The sequence below is a fragment of the Trichoderma citrinoviride genome (assembly GCF_003025115.1).
Source record: "Trichoderma citrinoviride strain TUCIM 6016 unplaced genomic scaffold BBK36scaffold_4, whole genome shotgun sequence".
NCBI lineage: Eukaryota > Fungi > Ascomycota > Sordariomycetes > Hypocreales > Hypocreaceae > Trichoderma > Trichoderma citrinoviride.
Window position 1 is genome coordinate 882631 of NW_020194712.1, and position 11463 is coordinate 894093.

Genomic DNA, 11463 nt, shown 5'->3' on the forward strand with positions numbered 1-11463 from the left:
AAGAGAAGATTGTTGGCGGTTCGAGGTACAATTGTCGGGGCGGTAGACAAAATCAAGGAGAACGTTTGGGATGGCCCCAAAGTATCAATGAAGTAGTTGTCCAGATTTGCCATATAAGCACTTAGGCACCTCCCCCCTCTCACATACATACGGAGATTCCAAACACTCCGCTCCACTCTCAAGGAACTATGTATTACAGGTCGTCAAATGCGAGGATGACAACACAAGGGATTTAGCAACTAAGAAGGAGAAGAAGGATCGCGGCGCCGGTATAAGACAAAAGCTTGGTTCGGTATATACCTCATGCCGCTTTGGGCAAACGGGGGGTTGCGTTCGTGTGGAATGCGCTGCTTTTGCTTCTTGCTTTCTTTTTGCTTTATTGAGTGTTTGTTGTACGGGGGGCTGACTTCATATGAATTGGTTTAGTTGATTGGATTGGGACGAAATGCGTAAGTGTGCTGCTCAGAGTTGAGGCCAGATTAGGTAGGTAGATAAGCCTTGGTAGCAGCTATGGAAGAGATGAGATGAAAGCAACTGCATCGCGTATCAACACTAATGCAGAGACGACTGTGCGCTCACGATGTTTTGGATGGCGATTTCATGTAAACAGGTAAAAGAAGCTTTAAACCCGTGCAAGCAACAAGTATAAAGGCATAGGTAGAGAAGTAGTAGTAACTTTGCATAGGTGCCTTATCCGGTCAGCAACTTGGGAAGCGCGGGAGACCATTGTTCTTGTGGAGGATTCGTGCTTATGAGTCAACCGGCAAAAGGCGCAAGACGGTCGGTTCAACTCCTCGTAGAGCTTAAGATTGTGATTGACAGGCTTTCTGTACTTTCCATAGTTGCACTTCTTGCTTGTATAGAGGCAAGGTAGCACAAAGAACGGTAGAGAACGGTATTCTTCTTGGGTGTACGACAGCGATTCCAAGTATGGAGGTGGAATATACCGCAGATACGCCCTCCCAAGTCAAAGATTCCAAGGCAAGGGGAATTCTCCAAAAGAAGAGAATCATAAGCTGTATGCTTGATCAGAATGCTAACGCAAGGATACACAGCACCCTCTCCAGCTACTGACAGAAAACACCACAAACGGCAAAAAGGTACAGATACTACTGGAGGAGCTCCAGGATATATACGGCATCTCGTGGGCCACGCACCTCATCGACCTCGAAACAGACGAGCAGAAGAAGCGCTGGTTCCTTCGCTTGAATCCTAATGGTAAGGCTCCGAAGCCCCTTTCTTATCATGACAGACTCCGGCTGCCATGTCTCGTGATTCGCATACCATCATCTAATGGCGTCGTCTAGGCCGGATCCCAGTACTCCTGGATGTCGCTGAAGACGGCTCCGTAATCTCCATCTTCGAGAGCTCGGCAATCCTAACCTACCTGCAAGAACATCACGATCCGCGCAACGTCTTTGGCTTCGGATCCGCATCTGAAAGGAGTCAGGCGCTTCAGTGGCTCTTCTTTTGGCACTCGTCTGGCCCGGTGCAAGGCCATACTAGGCATTTCGTGGAAGGAGTTCCCGAGCCTGCACCGTGTAAGTGCATCATTCTCTTTTCACGGCAGAAACATGCATGGAGAAGCTTTGGCTCAACGGCCATCATAGATGCAGCGCGATACTTCCAAGCCGCCATGCTTCGCATATACTCCGTCCTAGAGGCGCACCTCAGCGGACAGCATAGCGGCCATTCTCGCCAATACTTGGCTGGCCACGGCAGAGGAAAGTACAGCATCGCCGATATGGGCACCTGGCCTCATGTTCGCGCGTACCTGTCGCTGGGGTTCTCGGAGGAGGGCGACATGCGGCCCCGTTTCCCCCATCTTCTGCAGTGGATTGACCGGATTGCAGCGCGGCCGCCGGTGCAGAGAGGCGTCGATGCGGGCAAGTACGACAGCGAGGAAAATCCGGGGCTCCGCGTACGGGCTGAATAGGAGAAGAACTGTGCCGTCTTTTGTAATAGCTGACATATTTCACATCTCGAATCTTGTGTCGAGCATGACGAATCAGACAAACTGCACAAATGCTCAGCATCACAGTGATGTGAGCGTCTGTAGGATACTGTACGGAGAAGGCGTAATCACTTGGTGGGCAGCCCGCGGTTATAAGTCAGACAACGGACCGCCAATCCATCGTCTTGATACGGAGGTTGAAAGCGATCGGCCGTGGGTCCAGGAGACGGCCTTCAGGGTCACCGTGTCCATCATCCGTGATGAATCGTGCAATCTGTGAGGGACTGGTGTATATCCTCGTATGTGCTGCACAGTAAGGTACATAGTTGTCTGGCCGTGCTGTGAGAGATGCCCGCTAGTGTATCATAATAAACTGCTAAATTCGGCGAAATGATGTGTAGATCAAACAAGCTTTTCTGTTTGCCCCTGGAAGATGCATGAGAATGCTTGCAGCTGCAGGGAGTGTGATTACCCTCGAGCTGATGACGGCGTTCCGGTGGTGGCCAATTCAGCATCATGATGATAAGCACATGTATTTCTTGCTCTGTTGCTCTGGTCTCATTGTGCTGCAAGGAATCAAAGGTGCGAAGGTTAGGCACCTCCTTAAGATTCCAACAAGACTGAATAGAACTCTGTATCACCACAGCACAAAGGGGCAAACAGTTGTTTGTGCACCCTGCTGTAGCTTCCGGTCGAGCATGTTTGCGTTCGTGAATTCGACAAGAGGCAGCGCGCAAAGGAGACGCCCGAAAATTACCTGCTTCAGCTACGGAAAAGCACTCCGCAATGAGCCGATCTAAGTGGCGCCCGTGGCGCCGTGGGGGCCGCTTGCCGAACCTTGCCTTGCCAGCTCGGTTCAAGGTTGATGGCAAGATGGAATTCAAGCAACAAACAATTTCTGGAACAATTCCGCCACGCAGCGTCGAGGTAGTTCAATAAGCAGCTCGACTTGCTCGACTAGTGATGTTGATCAACGATAGTCAGCAGAATTGGGTGCTGGAGGGAAATTGATGTGATCCGTAACCTTACTTTCCGGTCGAGCGGCTTGAGCTACAGCAAGAGGACAGAACATCCCAATTACAATACAGACTTTGGCGCAGTTCCACGAGTGGAGTGCAAACTTTCGGATACCACCTGCACTTCCGCATTCAGGTCGACAGCACGATACACCAGTCGGTACTATATCCTTTTTCCTTTTTGTTCAGATCATGACGAGATGCAGAAATAACTACTAATAAATAATCTGCTGCCTTGCTAGATCTAGTGATACCAACACCAGATGCAGCTTCCCGTCCAGGCGATCGATGGATCTTTCCTCGACACCTCTTACAATCAAGTAGCGTCCGAGTATTAAGCTTCGTTCAGATAGCAATTGCCTCATCCCCATTCTTACAATTGCCTTCCCCGTATGTACTTGACGGGTACTTTATGCTAAATCTCCACGAAATGTGGAAACCCGAAACCTTCTTGCGTGCGGAAGGAGCCTCTCACACGGATCGCCATCCAGGCCAGCAAGGAAGGTACTATCGCCATGCACGTACAGTACCTTCTACAGTATGGAGCCCCGGAGACATTACGGTACTGCCAGTGATCCTCTCCTGCTCTCCTTTAGCTTCACATCCTTTCCTTTCTCGTCTTCTCCCTCTTTGTTTCTCCCTTGCCTTCGGCTGTCACCTGGATCCCTTCGTCCTCTTTCGTCTTCTTTTCTTTCATCCTCCTCGTCCGTCTCTTTTCCTCACTTCTTTCGTTCTTTTCGTCTTCATTTCCTCCGTCAGGCTTCTGCGCGGGAGACAGTGGCAGAGAAGAGTCCGAGTTGGCTCTCTTCCTCCCTCTCAAGCCACAGTCCTTCGCCCACCTTACTTTTCTCCAACCATTCGTTAGGTACCTTCACCGTACTCTCTTTCGTCTTGCGTCTGTTCGCCAGTTTGCCTTTCGGAGTGCCCTTGTGTTCTTTGGCCCTGTACGAGTATACACACGCCAGTCAGTGACAAGGCAAGAGAACGTGTCACTCGCTTCGACCATCGTTCATTGCCTAGGAATAGACGAGCCGCAGGCCGAGCGTCTCTTGATACCCACCAGTTTTGTGATTTGAGATTCCGCTCTAGCTCTTCGACAGAGCGAGCTTACAAAACCTTATTGCTTCATATCCACGAAATGAAGAATCACAGTTCCGCCACCAATTCATCACCAGAGGTAGAGAAGATGGGGTTGTTGAACGAGAGGAGAGGTTCGGACGCTGGAACAGATACCAGTGACAGTAGCACTGGAACCGCAACTGGTGCCGGCATTGCCACGGTCCCGATCCATACCGACAGTCGTTTTCAATTTGGCATTCTGAGCTCTTCTGCCGATACTCTCAAAGCACCACTTGGATTCCTCCGATCGACACCATGGCGCGTTCTCGCAGTTCGCTTCCTCATCTTCCTGACGCCTAGTTTCCTGCAAGGTCGTCATGCTCGCGAGCAGATATGCCCAGCTAAGCTATCCCCAACTGCCTATCTCGATGGCATGCGCGGTCTGGCGGCACTCATCGTCTTCTTTTGCCATTACTTCTACCAGGCATTCATTATCGCCGAGGGATGGGGATGTGGCGAGACCAACTACCATATCCTCAAGCTGCCATTCCTTCGTCTCTGGTACCAAGGTCCACCGGCGGTCTGCGTTTTCTTCATCATTTCTGGATATGCGCTCTCATACCGACCCTTGAAACTTATTCGAAACGGAGCCTGGGCGGATTTCGCCAACACCATGAGCTCTCTCGTCTTTCGACGTGGAATCCGTCTATATCTTCCCACAGCAGTGTCGACGTTCATGATTATCTGCCTGTTGCGAATTGGCGCTTATGAATGGACTCGAGACTTTGCAAACGACCGAAAATACATGAAAAATATTGTAGAGCCCCATCCGGCTCGCATGGAGCATGCGCTTGCCCAGTACAAGGACTGGATGTTACACATGTTCAGGTTCATTCAGGTCTTCAGCTGGGACAAATTTGGCGGAAGTACCTGTAAGTGGAAACCATTTGCTGTCCCTATATGCTCTAAGAGTCATCATTAACACGTTCCTCCCAGCTTACGACGTCCATCTGTGGACAATTCCTGTCGAATTTCGATGCTCGCTCTACCTCTTTCTCACCATTATCGGCACCGCTCGTCTGCGCACCTCTATCCGTTGGCTCACGGTTGCCTTTGTCATGGCCATCACATATCGTAACAGTCGTTGGGAACTTCTGCTGTTCTTCTGTGGTATGCTCATTGCCGAGAACGATCACATCCGAGGCGCGCACCTTCCAACACCAAACCCGGCCCTGCCGATCGAAGAAAAGTCCCGTTCAGCCAAGAACAGATACTGGCCAATCTTCTGGGCTCTATTCAGTATTCTTGGCCTGTACTTGATGTGCCAGCCAGACGGCCGGGGCGAGATAACTCCTGGGTGGATATGGCTGTCATCCTTGATCCCAAAGTGGTGGAAGGAGGAAAGGTATCGTTACTGGCAGTCCACTGGCGCCGTCATTTTTATCGTCGCGGTGAGCCATTCGCCTCGATGGCAGCGCTTCTTCAACCTGCCAGTTGTCCAGTACTTTGGCAAGATTTCATACGCCATCTACCTGATGCACGGACCGGCTATGCATGTCGTTGGCTACCACTTCGAGAAGTGGGCGTACGGCGTAACTGGCGTCGAGGGATACTGGTACAATGCTGGTTTCGTCCTGGGGGCGTGCTTCTGCATCCCTACCGTCGTCTGGTGGGCAGACGTCTTCTGGAGGGCCATTGACATCCCCACTGTCAAGTTTGCCAAGTGGTTTGAGTCAAAGGTGATTGTCAAGGCGTGAGAAGTAACGGGAGAAAGTGGGTAGTGGAGGAGGAATGTCCTATTCGATTCAAGCTCGTCGACAAGAAAGTTGGCAACTCGCATGGCGTTAATAGCGGTGGTATCCATCTTTTCCTTTATTTCACTTCTTCGGTCTATGATTGCTGGGGAAATATTCTTTCCATACGAAGTCTTCTTCGTAACTGATGATGTGTATCTATAAACGGGGCATCTTGTTGTCGATTTGCGACATATATGGCGCAATGTGCTGTTGATAATTTTCCAAAAGCTTGTGCAATGCAAATGTCTGGGGCGTATCAGATCGTGAAGCTGAGAACCGTGATTGATGAACAAGAACGTATCGAATCGTCGTTACTTGGCGCAGGACGATGTTCATTGCTCCTCGTCCCGCGAGTACACCCTCCTACCGCCCACCCAAGTCTCCCTGACCTTGAGAGTTCGAAGCTTCTCAATGTCCATGTCCTCTAGCGGCGCATCAAGCACGACCCAATCCGCAAACGCACCGCGTCTGATAACGCCTGCGTACTGCTCGAGAAAGGCTCCATACGCCACGTTCCGCGTAAAGCCCATCAAGGCCTCATCCAAACTGAGAGCCTCTTGTGCGTGCCACCCTTCAGAGGGGGCTTCCGGGTCAGGCCCAAGTCCAGTATGCGGGCTCTTCCTCGTGACGGCAGCGTAAATTCCCTGGAACGGGTTTGGCGGCTCCACGGGGAAGTCGCTGCCCAGGATAGGCTTGATGTCGAGCAGAGACTTCATGCGGTAGGCTTCCTCCTCGGTTCTCTTTGGACCGATTCTTTCCTCGGCGTACTTCATGTCGGAGGTGGCGTGCGTGGGCTGGATGGAAGGGATGATGCCGAGGGCATGCATGCGTTTCTGGTCTATGGGGTGGATGATCTGCGAGTGCTCGATGCGGAACCTGTGCCGGGATTGGCACTCGGAGAGGGCTTCTTGCCCGCATTCCTGCTTCAGGGCCGCTTCAAAGGCGTCGATGGCGTTGCGGTTGGCCAAGTCTCCTATAGCGTGGATGTTGACTTGGAATCCTTCTCTGGCCCAAGACTTTGTCACACTTGTGAGGGCTGACGCATTGATGAGAAGGGAGCCTGAGGTCCAAGGATGGTCACTGTAAGGCTCGAGCATGGCACTTCCCCAGCTACCCAATGCTCCATCTTCATTTCAGGAGGAACAAAAAAAGGTTAGTATTGGATAACGCTTTAGCAAGCTGAGGTGACTCACCAGCGAACAGTTTGACGCTTCGTAATCCGAACATGCCATTCTGATGAGCGATCCGAGGCGCGTCTTCAGGGCAAAACGTGTTTCTCTTCGCACACTCAAGCATGCTGTAAACCCGGACAGTCCAGTCTGGAGAAGTTGCCAGCTCTGAATAAAGCCGAGCGTTTTCAGCCGTCACACCGGCATCGTGCAGTCCTACCAGACCGACCTTGTTGAGCTCCTTCATGGCTGACTTAACAGCTCGGGCTTTGTCCTCCTCCCCGGGCTTCGGCCACAGATCCATAATCATATCTATAGCGTTGTCGCAGAAGACTCCTGGACCGGGATCACGAATGACATCCCCTCCAGGAACATCGGGAATTTCATAAGGGAGGAGCTCCAATACTGCCTGCGAGACCCAAGAGCAGTGAACATCAATCCTATCCAGCATCATGAAGATACCCCTGAGTTCGTCATCTTCTTCAATGTCATCCTACAAGGCCCCAACAAGGCCAATGGTTAGCACGCCGGATCGCAAATGGTGTTTCTCTGAGAATCGGTCACTAACAGCCGTAGGCATGCGTCCAAAGGCAGATTGATCCCAGCCAACACCACGAAGCCACCGGTCTTTAGTGCCAGCACCCGGATTCGCGGCAAGGTATTTCTTGATGCGATCTCTCACGTCATCAAGCGACTTTGAGCCGAAAAGATCAACGGAGTGAAGAAATTCGCCATACTGCAGCAGATGTCCGTGGCCATCCCAGAGACCGGGGATCGCATAGCCGTCCGAAACAGAAACATCGATTCCTCTGACTCCATGCAGAGAGTCTCGGTCATCCTGGGTACAAACATGACGGAACATGCCGTCCTCCACAGAGAAGCACTCAGCATATGGGTGTTCGGCATCATGAGTCCTCACGCTCTTGTAGCAATGGACTGGAAGGGGGTCGTGCTCAGAGGTGGTGAAGAGGAACGGGTGTTGCTTGAAGGAATAGGCAAAGACGGCGGCAGCGATAGCCGAGACGAAGATGCCCCAGCGAAGGAGCGGCGACAGCGCCATTGTTCTCTCTAGTGCTGGTGTTGAGACTGTCGGCTCTGCCTAGACAACAGTAGAGGTGAAAAGAGCGTACAATGGTTGTTGGTAGGGAATCTAGCCTAGCATGTTTGCAATGCTTACATGTACGCAGACGATGCATGCACCCGTATCTCGAAAAGTGGTCCTGAAAAGCTTGATGGACGCCCTCCTAAAGAATGTTCCTTTCAGTAACACCCCAAAGGGACTTTCAAGGCTTATTTCTTAGCCATGGTGGCGCGATGCCTTATCTCTGGCCGACGCGGATTCGATTCCCGATTTGTTGGACCAAGTTTCCATTTGCTGCTGGTCAGGAACTGGCCATGCGGACACTAGCATGAACCGTGGCTTAGCAGATTGCATAAATGGCGGGGTGAATGAAGAATGAATGGACGGCCGAGGAAAAGGAGGGGCAATCTGTCAAGGAACCCCTCCTTTTGAGAGTTGTTTACGCTCGGGATTCCGCAACAACCTCAAAGAGAATATTGATGTTTTGTGTTATAGTTGAGTTAAGGTAGATGTTTGTTTTCTTGAAAGAGGTCGAAATCTATGATTCACGTGCTGGAGCGTCAAGTGACGTTAGAATTGCTTACTAAATTCTGCAGGAAAGAGACAAACGCTGCATCAATTCATTCCTTCCCCATGTGATGTCGGCATTTCATTGTTACCTAGGATAGGAAAGAGCGTAAGTACGAAGCGCTTTCCGGCATTCGTCAGCTTGCTAGCGACTTTCCTTTGTCGTAACCATCCCGATTGGGCCAACAACCAACCGCCAGACAGTTCGTATTCCTCTTCTTCTTTCTTTCTACTCTTCCCTCTTTCGACTCAACTGTGTCTTCTTCTTTTTCTCCTCTTTCTTCTTCTTGCATACAGCGAACCAAAACAGATCCCGCCGTGGAAGAGGCAGAAATCCACATCACGGCCGAGCCATTATTGACAACTCCTCAGCAACACCCAGCAAAAATCACAGCCATGGCCACTCCATCGTCAACAGCCGAGCTCGACGCTCTCCTCCACACTCACGTCAGCGAGCCCATTGCGCCAGAGAAGCTCTTCCCTATCCTCTCCAATGCGCCCTTCATCCCCTCCAAGACGCTCATCAACGCCCGCGACGTCGGCGCCGTGCCCGGCAGCAAGATCCCGCCCGGACGCATCTTCCGCTGCGGCACCCTCGAGTACGCCGGCCAGGACCCCGATACGGTGGCCTGGATCAAGGGCAACGTGCGCCGCATCTTCGACCTGCGCAAGCCGATTGAGCGAGAACATGGCCCTGATCCTGAGATTGAGGGCGTCGAGAATGTCTGGTTCCCTGGGTCTCAAGAGTACAAGACACCGAGCTTGGCCGACTTCGCCAAGGGAGACGGCAGCGCCGCTTGGAAGGACCAGTACATGGCCGTTGCTCTGACCTATGCGCCGACTTACAAGGCGGTGCTGGAGCACATCAGGGACAAGCCTACAGAGCCGTTTCTCTTTCATTGCACAGGTGGGCGACTCGCCTTGGCCTTTCATTGCTCCCGTTTGACTAACACTATGAACCAGCCGGGCGTGACCGCACTGGGGTCCTCGCTGGTCTCCTTCACCACCTCGCTGGCACGGCCACCGACGATGCCATTCGTGACTATATGCTCTCGCGTGTCGGCACTGAAGTTGCTCGTGACAAGCTCTTAAAGTTTGCCTTGGCCAGTGTCGGCACCACCGACATGGAAACCCCTGGATTCTACAACCTCGTTGAGCTTCGACCGCAGTATTGGACCGCCTTTCTCGAGGGCCTTGAGGAGAAGTTTGGCGGCTGGGACGGCTACATCACCAAAGGGTTGGGAATCTCCGAGGAAGATCTCGTTACCATCAAGAAGAACATTCGTTCTTGATTCTTTGCATATGCAACTGTAAGAGAAGAAGTGGCAGTTGTCAATGCGTTTTGCATTGTTGTTTGTGATACCATAGACGCAGAAGGGATATGTGACAACTTAGTGGACAAGAAGACGGATTGGAAAAAGGCGTGACCAAGGGAGCGACTATGTTGAACATGTAGATTTGTTTCCGCCTAGATAACTAGACTACTCTCAAAGACCTGCGACAATCTTGAAACCTGTGGATTATCGTGTTGAACAAAGGAACAATGCCAAGATGAAGTTGCCGGATCTCGATGACGGGCCTATCAGTGACGCACTACCAGCCACACCCACCCTCCACCAACCGCCACACATGACGTCTCAAGCCACAGGGTCCAAGACAATCCGGGCAGTTCTAATTGAACCACGACCAAACAAGCTTGCTGCAAGTGACGTAAAATGACGGCTCTTTAAACCTTGAGCCCAACTCTATAAATTGATTGCCCGGTTTATTGGGTTGTACCAATTACTAGTCGTTATAATGCATAGCCGTACAACAAGGCATCAGATTTTCTATTGACACCATCAGGATTCTAGATACGGACTTCCGAGAAGCCTGATTTTTATTGGGAGGGAGGGTAAATTACGTTGTGATCGTCATGCTCTTGACCTGCAGGGTATCACACGCAACCCATCTCACTTGCATCATCATATACATACATCCAGTTTCCATCTTCCATCTCCAGACTTAATCTACCTATATATATCCCCCTTTCATCCCACTCCATCTCTTATACAATACACATTCATACAGATATCCACCAATTCTTCCGCCCTAAATAAACAAAACCTGCCAAACAGACAAAAAGTTATACGCAACCCAACAACAACAACCATCAAAATGCCCTTCGGAACCCGCAGAAGACACCACGCAACAACCACCACAACAACCACCACCGCAAGGCCCTACCGCCGCAGCATCTTCTCCCGGAGACAGCCCCGCGTCGGCGTCGTGCACCACCAGCAGCGCAAGCCCACCCTCAAGGACAAGGTCAGCGGTGCCATCATGAGGCTCAAGGGAAGCTTGACTCGTCGTCCTGGCGTAAAGGTATGATTCCACTTCCTTACCACTATTACATGGGACGTGAAGGACTCGATGGGCTGACATCAAATTGCAAATCTAGGCTGCTGGAACTCGCAGAATGCGTGGCACCGACGGTCGTGGATCGCACCGCAGACGCTTTTTGTAATTCATGGATGATGGCTCCTTCACCTTCTTACACCACGACGAGATGATGACGCAGAACGATACCACGTCACCAATGATACCCTATAGAAACGGCAATTGCAAAGTCTCACACTCATTTTGCTTAATCTAATAATATCTACCTATTGAACTATTATCTTGATATCTCTAAGAGCATCAAATTCCTGCCGACTATTTCCTCGTAACTCCGATGTATTATACTCTGTCAAAGCCAACTGTAGATGTGGGCTCGTGTGCGAGCACCATTCGAAGGCAAGAGTTTCCAGGTGAGCCCATGTGTAGAAACCACTCTGGAAGC

At 51.2% G+C, this 11463-nt stretch overlaps 5 protein-coding genes across 5 annotated transcripts; 4 read left to right on the top strand and 1 right to left on the bottom strand.

The window, feature by feature from the left end:
* Window positions 1–930: 930 nt before the first annotated feature.
* On the top strand, window positions 931–1936 carry BBK36DRAFT_1157719 (glutathione S-transferase; the record flags this gene model as incomplete). The annotated part of the gene is made up of 4 exons (XM_024894031.1): window positions 931–936; window positions 1056–1218; window positions 1308–1541; window positions 1611–1936. The coding sequence occupies 4 exons, from the start codon at window positions 931–933 to the stop codon at window positions 1934–1936; spliced, it is 729 nt and encodes a 242-aa protein (XP_024751361.1).
* A 2220-nt stretch (window positions 1937–4156) lies between these two features.
* BBK36DRAFT_1157720 (hypothetical protein) lies at window positions 4157–5786 on the top strand (the record flags this gene model as incomplete). Its single annotated transcript, XM_024894032.1, has 2 exons — window positions 4157–4961; window positions 5026–5786. The coding sequence occupies 2 exons, from the start codon at window positions 4157–4159 to the stop codon at window positions 5784–5786; spliced, it is 1566 nt and encodes a 521-aa protein (XP_024751362.1).
* A 371-nt stretch (window positions 5787–6157) lies between these two features.
* On the bottom strand, window positions 6158–8054 carry BBK36DRAFT_1114348 (hypothetical protein; the record flags this gene model as incomplete). The annotated part of the gene is made up of 3 exons (XM_024890018.1): window positions 6158–6951; window positions 7019–7487; window positions 7563–8054. The coding sequence occupies 3 exons, from the start codon at window positions 8052–8054 to the stop codon at window positions 6158–6160; spliced, it is 1755 nt and encodes a 584-aa protein (XP_024751363.1).
* Window positions 8055–9038: 984 nt separating this feature from the next.
* On the top strand, window positions 9039–9934 carry BBK36DRAFT_1114517 (hypothetical protein; the record flags this gene model as incomplete). The annotated part of the gene is made up of 2 exons (XM_024890039.1): window positions 9039–9549; window positions 9606–9934. 2 exons carry the CDS (start codon window positions 9039–9041, stop codon window positions 9932–9934), a joined length of 840 nt encoding a protein of 279 aa, XP_024751364.1.
* Window positions 9935–10799: 865 nt separating this feature from the next.
* On the top strand, window positions 10800–11148 carry BBK36DRAFT_2870 (hypothetical protein; the record flags this gene model as incomplete). Its single annotated transcript, XM_024898010.1, has 2 exons — window positions 10800–11006; window positions 11083–11148. 2 exons carry the CDS (start codon window positions 10800–10802, stop codon window positions 11146–11148), a joined length of 273 nt encoding a protein of 90 aa, XP_024751365.1.
* Between the last annotated feature and the right edge of the window lie 315 nt (window positions 11149–11463).